The 18239-nt window shown below is 40.7% G+C and overlaps 1 protein-coding gene across 1 annotated transcript in view; it reads left to right on the top strand.

Annotated features, from left to right (window-relative positions):
• Positions 1-13538, top strand: part of unkl (unk like zinc finger) — a 191751-nt gene extending 178213 nt beyond the window's left edge. Inside the window, 4 exon segments of the mRNA XM_068056094.1 lie at positions 1837-1863; positions 1866-2035; positions 2836-3096; positions 6058-13538. Coding sequence (XP_067912195.1) covers positions 1837-1863; positions 1866-2035; positions 2836-3096; positions 6058-6213 — 614 coding nt within the window. The 3' untranslated portion in view covers positions 6214-13538.
• Positions 13539-18239: the final 4701 nt, after the last annotated feature.

The following is an 18239-nucleotide window of genomic DNA, read 5'->3' as shown; positions in this document are numbered from 1 at the left end:
AAGCTTCTTCACATAAATGCACATTTGTTGTTTTTATTAGTAAGATAAATTTTTAAAACCTTTTTCTTTCGAAATTTGCTCACTGGCCACCTGGGCCGAGCCAAATCGTAATGCGCCTTCCACCCGACGAGGTTGGGACAACCCTTATCTACAAGATGCACTGCAGCCAACTTGCTGAGGCTTCTTCGACAGTACCTTCCAAACTCGGCGACCTCTACCACCTGAAAGGACAAGGGCAGCAAATGCATGGGAACACCACCAACTGTCCGTTCCCCTCCAAGTCACACATCATCCTGACTCGGAACTATATTGCCATTCCTTCATTGTTGCTGGATCAATCCTGCAACTCCCTGTCAAACAGCACTGTGGGAATACATTCACCACAGGGATTTCAGTGGTTAATGGAGACGGTTCACCACCACCTCCTTCAAAGCGATTAGGAATGGCAATAAATCCTGTCTTTGCTAGCAATGCTCACATCCCATGAACGAATTGAAAAAAAGCCCTCAGCATGTCAGTGTCAGTATATTGCAAATTTTATTTTGAATTAATGAGGACTATTATGTCCCTTGATAATCTTGCCCATTGTGCCATTATTTTCACCCCATTTGTGGTTCCGCACCCCCCCACCCCCACTTTTTGGACAAACTACATGTCAATATAAGTGGGGCTTAAAATCTAATATTTAAAAAATATCCTCTGCCCAGGGCTATATATATTTGAAATTACATTGTTTATCTTGAAAACCATGTATAGACACAATGTCTTTTATATTTGCTAATGAAGAGAAATGCTGCACTTTTGTTCAGTGTATAAATGATTTCAACCAATAGTTTGGTCCGATATTACCCATTTGATATGGTCAAAGTATGTGGTTAGAATGGGGAAGATACACCAGGTTAGTGAGAACAGGCTGTAATATCTGTCACAGGTTTGAATGGAGCCAAGATTGAGGGCAGAGATTACAAGGACAATTCATGTGGAAAATGGAAAAATGTTGCACATCTTCCATTAGGGGATGATTTTGAGGTTGGGACTGAGTTACAATGTTGGGACATCTTCCCAGCTGGCACTGCATGCCTAAAGCAATAAAGTGTTCTGTTTCCAGCACTAATATTGCTCATGCTGAGCACAACATTCACAGAAGAAATGAAAGAATGCTGGTCCCAGTAGCAATTATGAGGAGCAGGTGGGAAAGAAACTAAGGAAATGAGACTGAACAGGGCTAGCATTCCAGCAAGCGGGGAGACAATAGTACCCACAGGTTGGTGTGGGCGCTCAGTATTGGAGCTCAAGCATACTCACATGATGGTTTGGGCCTGTCTTAGCAATTTCACCCATACTGCTGTTTGTGCAGAAGCGGCTGGAGCACTCCCAGGGAGGAGGCCGAGTTGCTTGACACAACTTGTACAAATGATCCAGTCTCAGCTGCACTGGTTAAGGCTGTGAGCTAGAAAACTTAAGAAAAGGATTGCGTATTTAGTGAGTAACCCAGACCCCAAACCCTCATCTCTGTCAAGTCAAAATGAATGAAAAACTATTATCTGAAAAGGAATAGAAAGTGAAGAAACTGAGAAAACATGAGTAAGAAAATAAGACAAAAAAGCACACTGCCTTTAATGGGAAGAAATGAGGGGAAGAAGTTAGATAAACTGACATCAAGAAGCAAAGTAGAGTCAGGAATGATAGAAGCTGTTGCTGCACAGCTTTGTTGATATGATTTAGGAGCTAGATTTTGTGTGATGATGAGGCACTAATATGAGAAGCTGTACGTAATTTTGATGCCCTCCTTCCCCATTAATTGTGCACTGCTATAATCTGTTTTCCTTCCATTAGGTTTGAACGGTGTTTCTGGAAGCATCTGGATCACTTTGTTAGTGGAAATTTCTCTCCCAGTCCATCTCCAGTATTCAGCAGTAGTGCCACAACCACCACTGCTGGCTCCAGCAGTAGTGAGCTTGCCAGAGTGCGAAGAGAACTTGAGGAGGCTAAGCGGAAGATCAAACAGTGGGAAGACTCATGGCAGCAAGTGAAAGCAGGTGGGTGTGAGAGAGCTGTACTTGGAGGTAAAAATTTCTTGCTTTCACTCCGTTCACCCCGGTCCCTCCGCCACCCCAAGATAGCAGATGTATGGAACAGATTACCAGAAAATGTTGTAAATTGTGGATCAGTTGATGCCTTTGGAAAGGAACTGGATCAGCACCGACACTGATCAAGAAAGCAGGTTGAGGTTATAGGCTTGTTAATAGATCAGTTTGATTCACATGGGAGTTGGTAAGAGAGTAAAGAGATCCTGGCTGAGTGAGTTGGCCCATAATTGAGATAGCCATACATGGGGCTTTGGAAGGATTGGGTTTGATGGGATGATTGGCCTCTTCTCTTTCTCGGTTTTGTTAATTTGCTGATTGAGTTGATTTTGGATGTGTACTGATTCTATTACATCACACCAACTGCATGTGACACACTACCATTCAGTAACCATTGTAACAAATAATGGCAAGAGAAGGACCACAGGCTAAACAAAAATCCGTTCCTACTAACATTACAGTCGCAAAAAAAATAGACTTCATTGGGTTTGTAACATCTCCAAGTATCTCATTGAGGTCCTTGCCTTGAGATCGCTTTGTATTAGCCAATATTCTTACTCATGCAATGTTTCGTATCCTGGATTGATTGGAAAGAGCAGGCGTGTATGTTGGGTCGCAGATGCAGCTTTTCTCAATGATGCAATTGTTGTAAGTGGTCAGTTTACTTTTGGGAATTAATTAATGTCCATAAGAACTGTGTGCCTCTGTGTTTTTTCCTGTGCTTGATTAACAATCCTGTTTCTGTTACCAGGCATGTGATGCATGGCAGAAGGAAGCTCAGGAGGCCAAAGAAAGGGCAAAAGTGGCTGATGCTGATCGGCAAGTAGTATTACAACAGAAAGAAGAAGTGGATAAACAGCTTAAAAAGCTTCAGGAGGACTTTGATGGTTTATGCCGATCTCCAAATTTTCCCCTTCTAAGAAACTATGGGGATATAGACAAGCTTCCTCTACCAAAGCTTCATTCTATACAAAGTCAATTACGTGCAGATTTGGACCTTGTAGATGGGGTGAGTTGGAATTAGTATGTATGAAATAGAGAGTTTTTAAAAGACATAACTAGTGTCTCCATCATCAGCTTCCACCCCATTAAAAACCTCTGCATTCTTCAGTTTTGTGTGTCAACACATTGTCTACTGTACAACAAACTCTGTGAACACCAGGAAGACCTGGACAACATTCAGGCTTGGGCTGATGAGTGGCAAGCAACATTTGCACCATACAAGTGCCAGGTGGTGACCAACTCCCAATGACAGGAATCTAATCATCTCCCCTTGCCATTCAGCATTACCTTTGCTGAATCCCCCAACATCAAACATCCTGGGCATTACTGTTGACCGGAAATAGAACTGCGCCATCTATATAAATACTGTGGCCACAAGAGCAGGTCAGAAACTGGAAATTCTGTAGCGAGTAACTCACCACCTGACTCCCCAAAGCCTGTCCACCATCTACAGGGCACAAGTCAGGAGTGTGATGGAATACTCTCCACTTGCCTGGATGAGTGCAGCACCAGCAACACTCAAGAAGCTTGACGCCATCCAAGGCAAAGCGCTCCACATGATCATCACATCACCACCTTAAGCATTCACTTCCTCCACCACTGGTGCACAGTGGCAGCAGTGTGTACCATCTACAAGATGCACTGCAGCAATTTGCCAAGGCTCCTTCAACAGCACCTTCCAAACCCGTGACCTCTACCACCTAGATGAACAAGGGCAGCAGATGCATGGGAACACCACCGCCTGCAAGTACCCCTCCAAGACACACACCATCCTGACTTGGAAATATATCACCGTTCCTTCACTGTTGCTCGATCAAACTTCCGGAATTCCCTCCGTAACAGCACTGTGAGCGTACCTACACCACATGGACTGCAGCGGTTCAAGAAGGCGGCTCACTACCACCTTCTCAAGTGCAGTTAGAGATGGCCAATAAATGCTGTCGTTGCCAGCAATGCTCACATCCCAAGGAAAAATGTAAAAGAGATCCCATTTTCATTCCTGGTCTGTGCTGAATTGGATGAGTGAAGCAAAAGAACACTACAGTAATCATTTCATCCCTGAGGTAGAGAAGGAAGGCAGCCTGAGAGTCCCACTCCTGACTGCTATCCAGTCAATCGAAAGTGTGCATGTACCTGCTGGTTGTGACATAAACATAGAAAATAGGAGCAGGAGTAGGCCATTCAGCCCTTCGGGCTTGCTCTACCATTCAGAAAAGATCATGGCTGATAGTCTAATTCAGTACCCTGTTCCTGCTTTCTCTCCATATCCCTTGATCCCTTTGGCATTAAGAAATATATCTCTTTCCTTCTTGAATATATTTAATGAAGTGACCTCCACTGTCTTCTGTGGTGGAGAATTCCACAGGCTCACCACCCTCTGAGTGAAGAAATTTCTCCTCATCTCAGTTCTAAATGGCATACCCCGTATCCTGAGACTGTGACCCCTGGTTCTGGACTCCCCAGCTATTGGGAACATCCTCCCTGCATCTAGCCTGTCTAGTCCTGTTAGAATTTTATAGGTTTCTATGAGATCCCCTCACATTCTTCTTAACTCGAGTGAATATAGGCCTAGCCGACCCAATCTCTCCTCTTATGTCAATCCTGCCATCCCAGGAATCAGCCTAGTAAATCATCTTTGCACTCCCTCCAAGGAAAGCGCATCCTTCCTCAGATAAGGAGACCAAAACTGCACACAATACTCCAGATGTGGTCTCACCAAGGCCCTGTATAACTTCAGTAAGACATCCTTGCTCCTGTACTCAAATCGTGATGTCATCCATGGTTGAATAGCATACACGCCCTTGCTGTCTTGGCATGCAGTTGAAAAGCAGCCTTGGCACTGAAGTACTAAATGATGTCTGGTGCCTACAGAACTGCACTACAATGAGAGTCAGTGCCCTTGGAGGTGGGAATCTTGTGTGGCAGCAGTCTGTTGAAGTAAAAAAAAAAGACTTTTCTAATATAAATAATACCAGTTGTGTTATTTAACCAGACCTTCAGGCTAGCAGGTCCCGTTGATGGTAGGGGAATGATATTCTCCTTGAAGATGGGGGAGTGGGGTTAAGAAAGGATGGGCTAGATTTTCCGGCAGGCGTCGGGACACTGATGTTTTCAGCGTGCCCACCTTTCGGAAGGCGGCCTCCTAATTGGCAGGTTCCACACTCACTGACCTATTAAGGACAGTGGGCAGGGATCTGAGGCTGCAGCTCCAATCAGAGGGCCCGCAATGATGTCAAGCTGGAAGCCCCACCTGGAGAGGTGGATATTGTCGAGGCAGGCAGGCAAGCGTGGGGTGTCTCAAATAGAGGCATTCTTGGTTGCCTGAATAGAAGTGATCAATTAAAGAGGCCTGAAGCCGATAGGGGCATCAGGGTGGAGTCCCTCTCAGGACTATTGACAGACTGCCTTTCATACCCACGGCCCGTCATTGGGGCATGGAGCACCTGGCTCTGAAGACCCCCTGACTTGCCGTTGAGAGGCCACCTCGAGTAAGCTGCTGGCCTCCACACAAGGCGGGGGGGTGGGGGTGGTGGCTGTTCCGATAGTGAGAAAATACTGGTGCTGTGCTAAATGGTCCCTAAGTGGGACCTTAATTGAACTAATTGGGTGCCCACCTCCATGGAGCAGGCAGCTGACTCAGTTCCCAGTCATCCCTGGGAAAGTCCCCTGGAGAGGGAAGTGCATCAGGGAGCCATTCAACACGGTTCCCCACTGTTTTCTTGGCTCCACCCAACCCCATTTGCAGGGGGCCAGAAAAATTCAGTCCTTTGAGTTTGTGATGGATTAGACTATTCATTGAAGGTAGTTTTATTCACATACTGAACAAAAGTTTTGTTGTAATTGTTTATCAAATTCAGTCTGACTAGTTTTTAAATATTGTACTGGTGTGCTAAATGTTTGGAATGTTATAAACTTACCAAGGAAATCACTACGTGCAAATCACATTTTATATTTCCATTCAAAACAGGTAATTTATCAGCTTCAGTCGAAGAAATGCATTGTATGCCAGGAGCGGGACCGTTCTATATTACTTCAGCCTTGCCAGCATTACGTCCTCTGTGAGCACTGTGCACCTAATAAAATTGAATGTCCCTATTGCAAAACTAAAGTAATGAATTGGTGATGAATATATTCTAGGTACATGGGACTAGCCTTTTGAAGAACGACTACACTATCCTAACAAGTCGAAGCTGTAGTGCCCCCCTCATGTCTGAAATATTTTAAATTACGCAGTGAGTATATCCTACCCTACAAAATACAGCATTTGTGTCTATATTTCTTCACTGAATTATTTTTTTAAAACGTATAAGCTCTTCTCTTTCCCCTGGGAAAACTTACAACATGCATCCTGGTAAGCCAGTCAATCACTGACTTGGTCTGTTCTTGAGCACGTTAGCCATACAGTTTGTTTTAGTCTGACTGATGTGCTTCACAATGTTGCTGCGTTTCCATCACTTTTGCAGATGCCATGTGTTTACAACTGGTTCCTTACCGCATGCATTCAGAAATAAAATTGAAGTAAACTCAAGGCACTTCAGATACTGAATCATAGTGTAGGATCAACTTGCTGTGTATTTCCAATGAATATTGCATGCAGAGCACTGCAGCTTTAGCATTTTTATGTTTTAGTATTTTACATATAAAATTAAAAAGAAAAAAAAGACTAGGTTATGTGAAGAGGTTTAATTTCCTGTAACGCACTTTGTTAACCTGGGTTTTTTTTTTGTTTAGAGGTTATAATAAATTGCTTTCAAGCTGCTTTGTAGTTTTTTTTCAGAACATGTGATAATATAAAGCTTTGTATGTGTACTGTGAAACTTGTTAATAGATATTTGGTATTCAGATTCTTACTGTTAAATCATAGTACAGTGAATATTGTTAGATTTCCTATTCTAATTAAGTACTATTATAAATATTAGTATTGTGCAACTTGCTAGGATTTTTACATTTTTCAATTTATAAATTAAGTGCAAACTTTTAATGCTTAAAAGGATAACCAGCAGCAATTTCATAATGGCACATAATGCTAATCTGAGCAAACAAGCAGTCTGAAGAAAAGTTTGCTATTTTATATAATAAAATGAACCGGTCTTTTTTTTTTTGTTTCTTCTCTGAAACAAGCTGCATTGACCAGCATGTGGTTAGAGATTTTTGTAGCTAGCATCATGAAAGTTTTAATGATTTTTTTTTCTTCAGTTGGTGCAACTCCTAGCCTTGTAAGCATTTTAAATGACGATGTCTAATTTCTGGCCACTGTTACCAAGTGCCTTCTGCCTTGCCTAAACCTAAATTTCAATGACAACTTCTGTCAGACAGGCAAAGGTACTTTGATGCGAAATCTTTGCACTGATTATATATACACACACACGTATATATTTAAATATATAATTAATGCAAATCCATAGACCAGCTTTCTCCAACTGTAAAGAAGTTAGGTGCATAAAATTCAGGATGAACTCTTATTGAACATAGATGTTGAAATTGCCACCGTTTCTTGTTCTGTCTGGTTTAGAGTACCAGAGGGCGTGATCTGTGCTCTCTTTTACATACACTGCTCACTTGACTGAACAGCATAATATGTACAGATTATAATTAAGGATGAAAAATTGACCTATTACTGTGTTAATTGAAATGATTTGTCTTCACTTCTTGTCATTCTGTATCAGAAGTCCATTAATAATAATGTCATCAAAGTGTGGAATTGCGGATTAGTGATGGGAAGATACCAGCTGTTCAAAGAAACTAGTTTTTAAAAATAAATAAAAGACTGGTTGGTGTGGAGTTGCGAACTGTACTTGGAGTGAATGAAACAATTAATAGATCTTTTAAATGCTGTCATTTTAAATGAGGGTTTATCGTGAGCCCTGACCATTGCAAAGTCCATGTGAAAATGAGGAAGATCTCTGGTCCCAGCTGGAACATTTCCTTGATACAAATAGCATTTGAAGCATTACCTTAGAAAAGGTCAGTTCAACATAGAAACCAATTGTTATTTTCACGAACCGTGCAGCCACAACTAACCTTACTATTTAAACTTGCACCAGACCAACATGCTCCCTTAGAAGAAATCCAAACTAATGCAGGAGCAGAATTGAATTTTTAAATTGTGTTAATAGTGACATTTAATCAAAACATGTTAAATTTGAAGTTCTTAGCGAGCCCATAATGTATAACTTGATTATTTTTTTGTGTATTAGTTGTTGGATTAATGTGGCCAAGTCAAAATCCCAAAGCTAGTCTCAACAGATTTCCGAGTTAAGCTATATTTTAAATGCTGTTTACAAACTTTTAACGTCTTAAGTTTAGGGGCACCTAATAAAGAGTGAGGCCATTGTTTTGTGAAAGTCTAATACCTTTAAATCTGTGGTAAAATGAACTTAATGCAGCGGTTAAGGACCAACTTCACAGTGAGTGAAGCACACTGCCATTGATCATTGCTATAAGGATGCATTTGCACTGCGTACAGTAAACAACAATTTGCGCATGAGTTCACTGGGGACAGAGACTGCACTTTCATCATGGCAAAGGATTGGCAGTTTGAATGTGAAATTCTGAGCGTTGGGAAGTCAGATTGCTGATCACACTCCATGTTTGCACATCAACTTTAGTGTCACAACAAAGTGCAAAATCCCTCTGTGGGTAAATGCACTTTTACTGCATGGTCTACATTTATAACTCCCCTGGCCTCCATGTGAGACAGTGCAACATTAACTGTTGCTGAGACATGCACACACAACAGCAATGAGCATTCTGCACTTTGCTGAAGAGTTATAATGGACTTCGGAACCACATGTAGTCTTTGCCAAAGAACTTTTCTGTATAGCAATTTATTATTATCTGTAGTGTTAACAAATGTAAATACTAATCAGTAGCTAGTTATAGGCAGAATTACTGAAACAGTGACCAAAATTAGAAATTTTAATTGTATTGTGTTCTCAGTAAGGGAAAAGAGATTCCACTTTTTTTGTATAAAAATGAAGCTTATTACATGAAATGCTCTTTGATCACAGACTGCTAACATTTCTTTGAGAAGAATTTGGAATGTATGAAGTTCTGCAGTTATAAAGTACATTGTATCGGGAAAAACAGCAACTTTACATAAAAGCAGTCCAGAATGAGGTTTACTTAATCTGTTCAAGATTATTGTGAAGTAAAATTTTGCTTGGTATTTTTTTAAAAGAAATAGTGGCCATATGCATCAATGCTTAGTTAAATTGCTTATAAGAATTTTGTAGGTTTTTTGTTCTATTGAAATTTGTCACGTTAATCGTAACTATTCATATTAATGCTTGTGCACTACTGTTGGCATTCAAGAGGAACTTCGTAAAAAAAAAACTAGCTCGCTCATTACTGCATGTACTGTATTCTGCCGCATTCATCATAGAAAAACTTTGGTTTTGAAAAATCAACCACCATTTTATCTTCATATTTGTGGACTGGGATGGGGCACTATTGACTGATGTGCAGAACTAAATGTACATTTGAATAATTCACAGCCCAATTCCCTTTTCACAAACCTGGCAACCCAGCCAAGCAGTAGTAATTGGAAGAAATTCTCCCAGTGCAAACTGTATGGCAGGAGAAACGAGAGCTAATGTAAATCAGTGTTAAGAATTCATGTCACGTTAGGGAAAGATTATCAAAATCTAGTCAACTTTCAATGTTAGAGGGAGAATTTGTAACCTCTTTTTCCAAATACTGCTCCTTTAGCTCCCAACACCAAAGTCTTGTAAATATTTTGCTGAACTGAAAATGTCAGTTTGTTTGCAATCTAGTTGTTTTCTTCCCCCTCCCACTTGAACATTGTGGGTCATTATTCTAACAGACCATAAGCTCATGCACAACAGCCCTGATCAGTTTCCAAATTATTTTGTTTAAAATCTCCTGGTGGCGGATCTTAAATTTCTAGTCTGTTTTTGTTAGCCTGTGCTTCAAATTTATGCAGACAGCCTAAGCCAGCAAATGAAATGGCTATATTGGCATCAATATTCTGCATGAATCTTCCTGGTGAGATAACTGTTACCTACCTGGAGGAGTTGTCGGAGCCACTAAGAATAATCATTCTATCTGGATCCAATATTTCTCTGTTCTTTCAGGGTGTGTTTACAACAACATTGGCATTACTTCACTGCAGCAATACATTTAGTGTGCAAACAGTTGGATCACTCAATATCTGAGTCTCCAAAGCACTGGGAGGGAAGTTTGAGAAATCCCAGCTGCTGGAGTTTTCATTTGCAAATTACAGATTCCTTACCACAGTGCAAACTTGGTCTATACCCACATTGAGCATGAGAAACCCGCTCTGTTTATCGAACAGTATAGATGCACACAAAAATCAACAAACAAGAATTCATGTTTGTCTATGTCTCTCTTGCTTTGTCTCGCTCAATCGCACTTATAATTTATGATACATTTTGGAGCAGATAGTCAAAATTAAAGGGACATAATTCAACACAAACAAGACATTGTGCAAGTGCAGAGCAGGCCCCTATTAGATGTTGGCTCAACTTGTGCACTTGCAGCATTTATGGCTTTTTCCTTATCTCTACAGAAACAAAACTAAATTGGAACAGGACCTGGGCACCTCCATTGGTGCATTTGTTAATGGTTGTGTGAGCAGTTGAGTGATTTGGGACTGTGAAAGCCTGCACCATGAGCTGCTGCCTCACGGTGTCCCATAGGAACACTGTGCTTCTGACTGCCCCATTGCTTGGCCTCATTTTAACTTCTGTGTGAATGAGAACCCACCCCAAAACACTTTTTTAAAAATGAAATTCCAGAGCACTTAAACAGAAATATGCAGTGGACAATCTTGGAATACATAAAAATGTCCCCAAATAATCTATCTAAACTTGTGCAGCAGCTTCCTTCCCAAATAACACTGACTCAGTGTTAGAATTTTTCCATATTTCTCCCATTCGCCAGATTCATCGGTGTATTGCTAGTGAAAAGTAAATTTATTTATGGATTACCTGCATGCTCTCTGGTAGATATTCAATGTGAAATATGCAGATAAATAATTCGAAGGAAATGATTAGTATTCATGGTGCCAAACCAGTAGGAAAGTGTAAATGGTCAGCAAAGAGTATTTAGAAAGTAACTTACAAGTGCCAAAACTGCCTTAAAAATCATTCAAAACCATTAGATGCCAAAAACTCCCCACAAAAATTATTTTACAGAAAATTTTATAGCAACGATATTACTAAAACGTATTTCAAACGGAAAGATACCCCGAAGATCACTGGCATCCTTTGTAATGAACAGAATAGAATTTTAGATCCAATCATTCAGGATGAGGAAGGTGGTGCAGTTACATGCAGTGCGTAACGAGTGAATTGCTGAAATTCCCATTGTGAGTAGCTTGTCATTTGCTGGTTGAAATGAATCTTTTCCAGGTGTGAAGTTACTGAAGGTGTGTTCCTATACAAACTCTTTCCCCCTGTACAACAGTTAACTAAAGTGTTAGGTGTGTCTGATTCCAGCATGGAGCAGAATTCTGCACCAGCTGGAGGTATTTCAGGAGATGTCTCCATCGCCACTTGGCTCTTTTTCAAAATTATCAATGAACATTTACAGAGGTTTTAGTGAAATCTCTACTGACTGGTGTGATTTGCCAGATGACATTTCCATTAACAAGCTGATTGATTTTTCACAATTAATGGACCTGCAAGACAAAAAGGTGAACCATTCCTGTTTATACTGAACACCACAAGTCTCCTCTTTTGACTCTGTAGACATTTCTCTTTCCCATGTGCCTGGTCCTTTGTTGTGTAATTACCCACTAATGAGGAGCACGAGAGTAGTGCAGTTCAATGTCATCCTCTTATCTCCACTGGAGAATTCATTGCCTATGCTCAGACTGCTTTGATGGTCCTCAGTGGAGCTGCTGCACTTCAGTGTATGAATAAACCTTTATAGTTCAGTGAGTGTGCTTTAAGGAACATTTACTGTAATACATTAGCTAATTATTTGCTACCATGTACAATTGCTGTGGCTGTTGCAGTACCAAACTACCTTCTGCAGGGATTACAGAACAAACTTAAATTATTATATCTGATCAAGTTTATAAACTTAAAAAATGCTCAGCTTCACCTCTGGTCATGTGTAAGAAATCAAAGGCTTCTGACAGTGTGCTTTCCACCCAACATTCGTACTGTATTGGGAAACATATGCCTGGACAACTTCTAACTTTTAAGGTCATGAACCAACAGTAAATTGTGAAGATTTTAGCTTTGTATTTATTTTACCTCAGCTTGTATAACTTTTTATTGCTGGGATTCTCCATCAAAACAAATTGGATTCAGGGTGTGGTGGTGCATCATTGTCAAAAGGTGAATGTGGTGTGATGGATGATGACTGAGGAACTGAGTCAGAGAATTACCTTTATCATAGTATATAAACAATTCTACAAATGGAAACGTATAGAATTAAAATTATTTTAGTCTTAAGATCTTAAAATCACTTTTTGAAAATAACTAATTTCTTAGAGAGGATGGTTTCTATGTGAACACACTTTCAGATTCTTTATATGCAAGTTCCTCAGCCTGGGAAGAGCAATGAAACGGGAGGAAAGACTGTTTTCTCAGGGTATAAGGAACAATCTGTAATGAGAGTTTGTAAAGCATTTTATGGAAGCCAAGCTGCATTTATATATCTTTATCTAGGAAGCTCACTGAATGGGGATAGTGTTATGACCGGGCAACAGGAATGACGAGCTGTTGGAAGAATCCAGCCGCTGGGTAGTTGTGATGGTTTCTGTGCACATCACCAGTTCAAATACAGCAAAAACCCAAGAAGGCCCTGCCAGTTTTACCCCAGTTATAGTCATTAATGTATTTTGCAGCATTGTTTTATCACAGGGCATATGAGGCCAACTAATTTCAAAATCATTGCACGGGTATCGTACAGCCAAACCAGTGAATCGTTACTTCAGATCTGTAACCGAGTAATTCATCCACTGTGTACTCCTGGGAATTTTGACATTCAAGAAAAATCATGGGAGGTGCAAGAATTCTGTGACATTACTGGCAAAAAATGTATTACTATAGTAACACACCCCTGACTCCGTGATTTATGTATTGACGTGGAATAGCTCATATCTTAACTAGTGTTTAAATATTACTGAAATACTGTCTTGGTATATTAATTTTTTGTGTGGTCAAAGCAAGACCTTAATTGAAAATTAGGGATTTTTTTCATTTTGTGTATTAATTTATGGAAGCCTGTTGTATGCGGTCTAGGTGAGTGTACACACAGAATGGCGATCTGAATGGAATGTTCTTTTAGAAGGTATTTATAAATGCATAATCATTTTACTCTAGTTCATTGTTTAAATTGTTAACACTTGTTAAGATTTTTACACTATAGCATTTATGCAGTGGTTTACAGAATTCATGGAATTATTTTTATTATCAATATGGGAATTAAAATAATTTTTGATCTTCAAAATATTCCATCATAATTGCTTGCCTTTCTTTCTCCCAGACTTCCCTTCCTCCCATCTACAGCCTTTTAAAACCCAAGCTTGGTGTTACTTCATCAGTACTTTCTGATTCACCTGTCATTTCCAGCCTCCATCCTTGTCCTGCATTAGATTTGGCCACCCCAGTTTTTAATGCAGTACCAGTTCTTAACCATCCAATCCCCTGAATTTCCAGATTTAAGTGTTTACAACAGTCCTCTCTCTGTGGCTCAAGTCAAACTCAAAAATTGCAGATAACTTGGCACAAGTTACTGGTTTCATTCAATTTGTCTTGGCTGCTGTGAAAAGTTGGAATTGTCATTGAAGGTTGCTTTTCTAAATTTTGAGGCATTGGCGTTAAAAAAAATAAGTTACGGTCCAGCTTGCAACTTCCTCTGCTGGCAAGTTTCCTGATTGAGGTTGGGCTGCAGTTATAAAGAATGAACTTGTATTCACATAAAATATTATCACCACCTCAGCATATCAATAAGTAATTACTTTTGTAAAATAAAAGCAAAATACTTCAGATGCTGGAAATTTGAAATAAAAAGTGCTGGAAATACTCAGCAGGTTTGGCAGCATCTGTGGAGAGAGAAACAGAGTTAATGTTTCAGGTCAGTGACCTTTCATCAGAACATAATTACTTTTGCTCTGTTTATTCAGCAAACCAGGCTAGTGGTTTGCACTGAACAAGGTTCCACAATGCGATGAATGAACAGATCATTAGTTTTAGTGTTAGCTGAGGGATACTTGGAGAACTTTACGGAATAGCGCCATGGGATTTTTTATGTCCACTAGAGCTGGCAGATGGGACCCTGATTCATCTGAAAATCTGTACTGCCCTCCTCACCTTCAAGTGGGCTGTAGTGGGGCTTGACTGCACCCTCAAGGGGGCAAATGTGCATTGCTACCAACTAAGTCAAGAGACAATTGAAATTCCATAATGATGTAACATGGGAATCTTTTGGGCCTGTGGCTGTTCTTTGAACGAGCTGTTTCCCTAAGGCCATGAAAAATTTCCCTTGGGAGTATTTATCCAATCCCCTTCTGAAAGTTTCTAATAAATTTGCTTGCACCACCCTTTCAGCCAGAGCATTCCTGATCAGAACTTGCTGTGTAAAAGAAAAACGTTTCCTTATCTTGACTCTGGTTCTTTTGCCAATCACTGTACATCTGTGACCACTGGTTACTGACCTTTCTCCCACTAGAAACAGTTTTCAATTTGAAGAGGGGTAGGTGGTTTTCACGTCAGGGGGATCATCCCGCTCAGGTACAATTACCTGCCCTCAGGAGGAAACAGTGCATCACATACATCTTTCTTGAAGATCTTTGTCATATTGGATGTCAACAGTGCAGTACCATCGTTGTCACAGCCACAAAACCTGTGGAATGGAGCTTTGGGAGAGCTCTACTTCTGGAAGTGAAATGCTGGCAATATCATAACTAAATGGGCATTGTGCGTCTGACAGGATGGAGGTTGTCCTTTCAACTCCGATCCGTAGGCCATCATGCAGTTTAAGATTTCATCTGTGGTTAATTTGGTATTAGCTCATCTAATGGAACTCTTTCTATGGTAAGTTGATGCTGAGGGACATACTTTGGAGAGATCAGATGCATTTTTGGGGGAGAAATACCCATAGAATAATCAAGGCGGCGCAGTGGTTAGCACTGCAGCCTCACAGCTCCAGCGACCCGGGTTCAATTCTGGGTACTGCCTGTGCAGAGTTTGCAAGTTCTCCCTGCGTGGGTTTTCGCCGGGTGCTCCGGTTTCCTCCCACAGCCAAAGACTTGCAGGTTGATAGGTAAATTGGCCATTATAAATTGCCCCTCGCAGTGGTAGGGGAATATAGGGAAGGTGGGGATGTGGTAGGAATGTAGGATTAGTATAAATGGGTGGTTGAGGTTGATGGTCGGCACAGACTCGGTGGGCCAATGGGCCTGTTTCAGTGCTGTATCTCTAAATAAATAAAAAGATGCAGCTAAGGTGTAAATGATGGGAAGAAACGGTTTGAAAAGCTGCCGATCAGCTCTTGTAGGTGAAATCTGAGCGGCCGGTACCTGCACAAGTATTACCTGTACCATTTGCCTTACTGTGCATGCATTTAAACATCTGCCTGTCTTTGGGGTCTAGTTTTTTTTAGAAGTGAAGGAGGGAGAGGATAGATAAAAGTAAAATTATTAAGAGGGGTGAACGTGCATTTAGTTTAGTTTTTTGCGGGGGGTAGGGGGTTGTGTCGTTTATAAGAACAAACTTGGATTTCTATAGTGCCTTTCATGACCCCAGGATGTCTCAAAGCATTTTACAGCCAATGTACATACTTTTCAGCGTAGTCACTGTTGTAATGTGGGAAGTGCAGCAGCCAACATGCGCACAGTAAGATGTCACAAAAAGCAATGAAATAAATGACCTGAGGATCTGTTTTAATAATGTCCACAAAGGGATAAAAGAGAAGTGAGTGACAGTGTTACAGGCAAGTATCATTTATTGCCAGGACCGAATCTCCAACTGGGTTTCGGCGATCTGGGAGAAAATCGAACCTGCGAACTGCCCAGCTTCTGTTGGAACCCTGTGGCGATGGCTTTGGTTGGTGATGCTGCCAATCATGCCGCGATACATTTGCTGCAGCCGCTTCCAGCTCTTGAACCGGGGTGAGTGCGTGATTGGCACTGTCAAAGTCAAACACGGAGCCCGGCAGGGGCGGCTCTACACTGAATGCGTGTGTGGATCAGGAGCTGTGGGTGGGGAGCGCAGCAGCGTCCGGGCTGATAAATTTTTGAAGCCTATAATGTAGAGGGCCGTGGTAACTGAAACAACAAGGCGAAGCAAGTGGGTGTGAGGTTCGCGTTTAACCGTATTGGTGGCACATTGGGCCGAATTCAAGTAACCTGCCCAATTCTCGCTGGTTATTCCTGTAACTTTAAGCCCTCACAGCGTCGAAGCAGTTCACAGCTGCCTTTTCTTTCATTCCGAAGACCAAGTAAATCTTACCCCCAACTCTGACCAGCCTGTCTTTTGGGTCTGACTGGATTTCGGAAACCTTCCTGACCTCTGTCCCGCCCCCGTCGTTCATTATTCCACTCGTTAGAATGTTTTTTTTACTGCTGCTGAGTGTAATTGATTTGCTGTTTCACCAGCCTGGGTTCATTCAGTTTCAATACTTTACACTCCTCTGTTAAATTTCGTCCCCATTACATTTCTCGTTACGGGTCCAGTCAACAACAGCATATTTATATGGCGCCTTTAACAGGGATCGGCACAAACATGTTGCACCACGGATATTTGACAAAATTATTGACAGCCACAGACGTAGGGGGAATTAATCTGTATATATTGTAATGGAACGCTTTTTATATTATGTGATGCAACGTAAATGAGATGAGTGGAATTCAGTTGACTGAAGATCTCAAACAGGTTTATTACAGCTGGCAAGTATATACAGTAGAGCTATCTAGTTACAGTTAGAGTGAGACTGGCATGTAGTCACATGACTGCATCCTGGTACTCATCATTTGCATACTAAAATCTCACATAACTCTTAAAGGCAATCACACAACATCCCCCTTTCTTTCCAAGATAAGTCTCGTATGCTAAAAGTAAAAACACAACATTAAATAACCTCATATTTATATACACATGGATTGAGATTGCAAAGTTTACAGATATAGAGGCTCAAAAGTCCATATAATCGTCTCGGTAGTTTGACAACTCTTGCTCGGGGAGTTTGCGTCTCATCTGTTGCTGTTCTTTCTGCGGTTTCTCTCTATCTGCATTGTTTCTGATGCTCTGCCTTCAGCCTGCTAAAATACTCTGTTGCTTTCCTCACATAGCGTATAGTCAACCTAATGCCATCAAAACACAGTCCAATTTAAAACATTTCTCTCTATAAAGTAACTAAGCATACAAACGTCAATGGAGAGCGACACAACTGCATTAGCTAGCTAGAAAGCACGCAAAGGCCACCTGCACATTGGACATTCCTCATCCCATTAAGCAGTGGATGATGCTTGACTTTGTAATATGTTGTGAATGGAATTTGAAAACTATTTGTTCCATTGACATGAGAATATTGAGATAAGAGGTGTCCCTTCATATTTACAATATCCCATGTTGTGATGAAAAGCACCTATATATTACCAAATTAAAGGATGTCACTAAAAGTAGCTTAACTGGGGACCAGGTTTCAATCATTTATTGAAATTCCAATTCTCTAGACACCAATAAAAAGTGTTCCTCTTGCATGCTTCTTGGGCTTATTCAGCAAACTGAAAATATAATTCAAGCCAGTTAACTAAAGGTAACTTCAAAGCCTGTAGATAGGTTTGTTTCTCTCTGATTATCACTTTAAACATCACATCCTAGCAGTACATGAGGAAATATTACCTGGTCTTTTGGCTAATAAATCCATTTTAAATTTACAAGTTACATCGGAGTGCCGTGCCTTTTACAGTAGAGAACTCTATCATTAGGTGGTTGTGTAAGGTTTTTTTGGATATTTTGCAATGTAACCATTATTTACATACAGCTACATCAGTTTGAGATGGTTACCATGACTGGCATTTAATAAGAGAGCGACACTCCAAAGTTGGAGCTACAAGTGACCATATTTAAATGTATGGAGCCCCATTAGCTCAACCTGAGCAAAATAACAGTCCCAATGTAATTAAAATTAAATACTGTGTACGCCTTC

Source organism: Heterodontus francisci, chromosome 24 (assembly GCF_036365525.1).
Source record: "Heterodontus francisci isolate sHetFra1 chromosome 24, sHetFra1.hap1, whole genome shotgun sequence".
Lineage (NCBI taxonomy): Eukaryota > Metazoa > Chordata > Chondrichthyes > Heterodontiformes > Heterodontidae > Heterodontus > Heterodontus francisci.
Note: the sequence above shows the minus strand (reverse complement) of the source record. Positions and strands in the feature narration are given on the sequence as shown.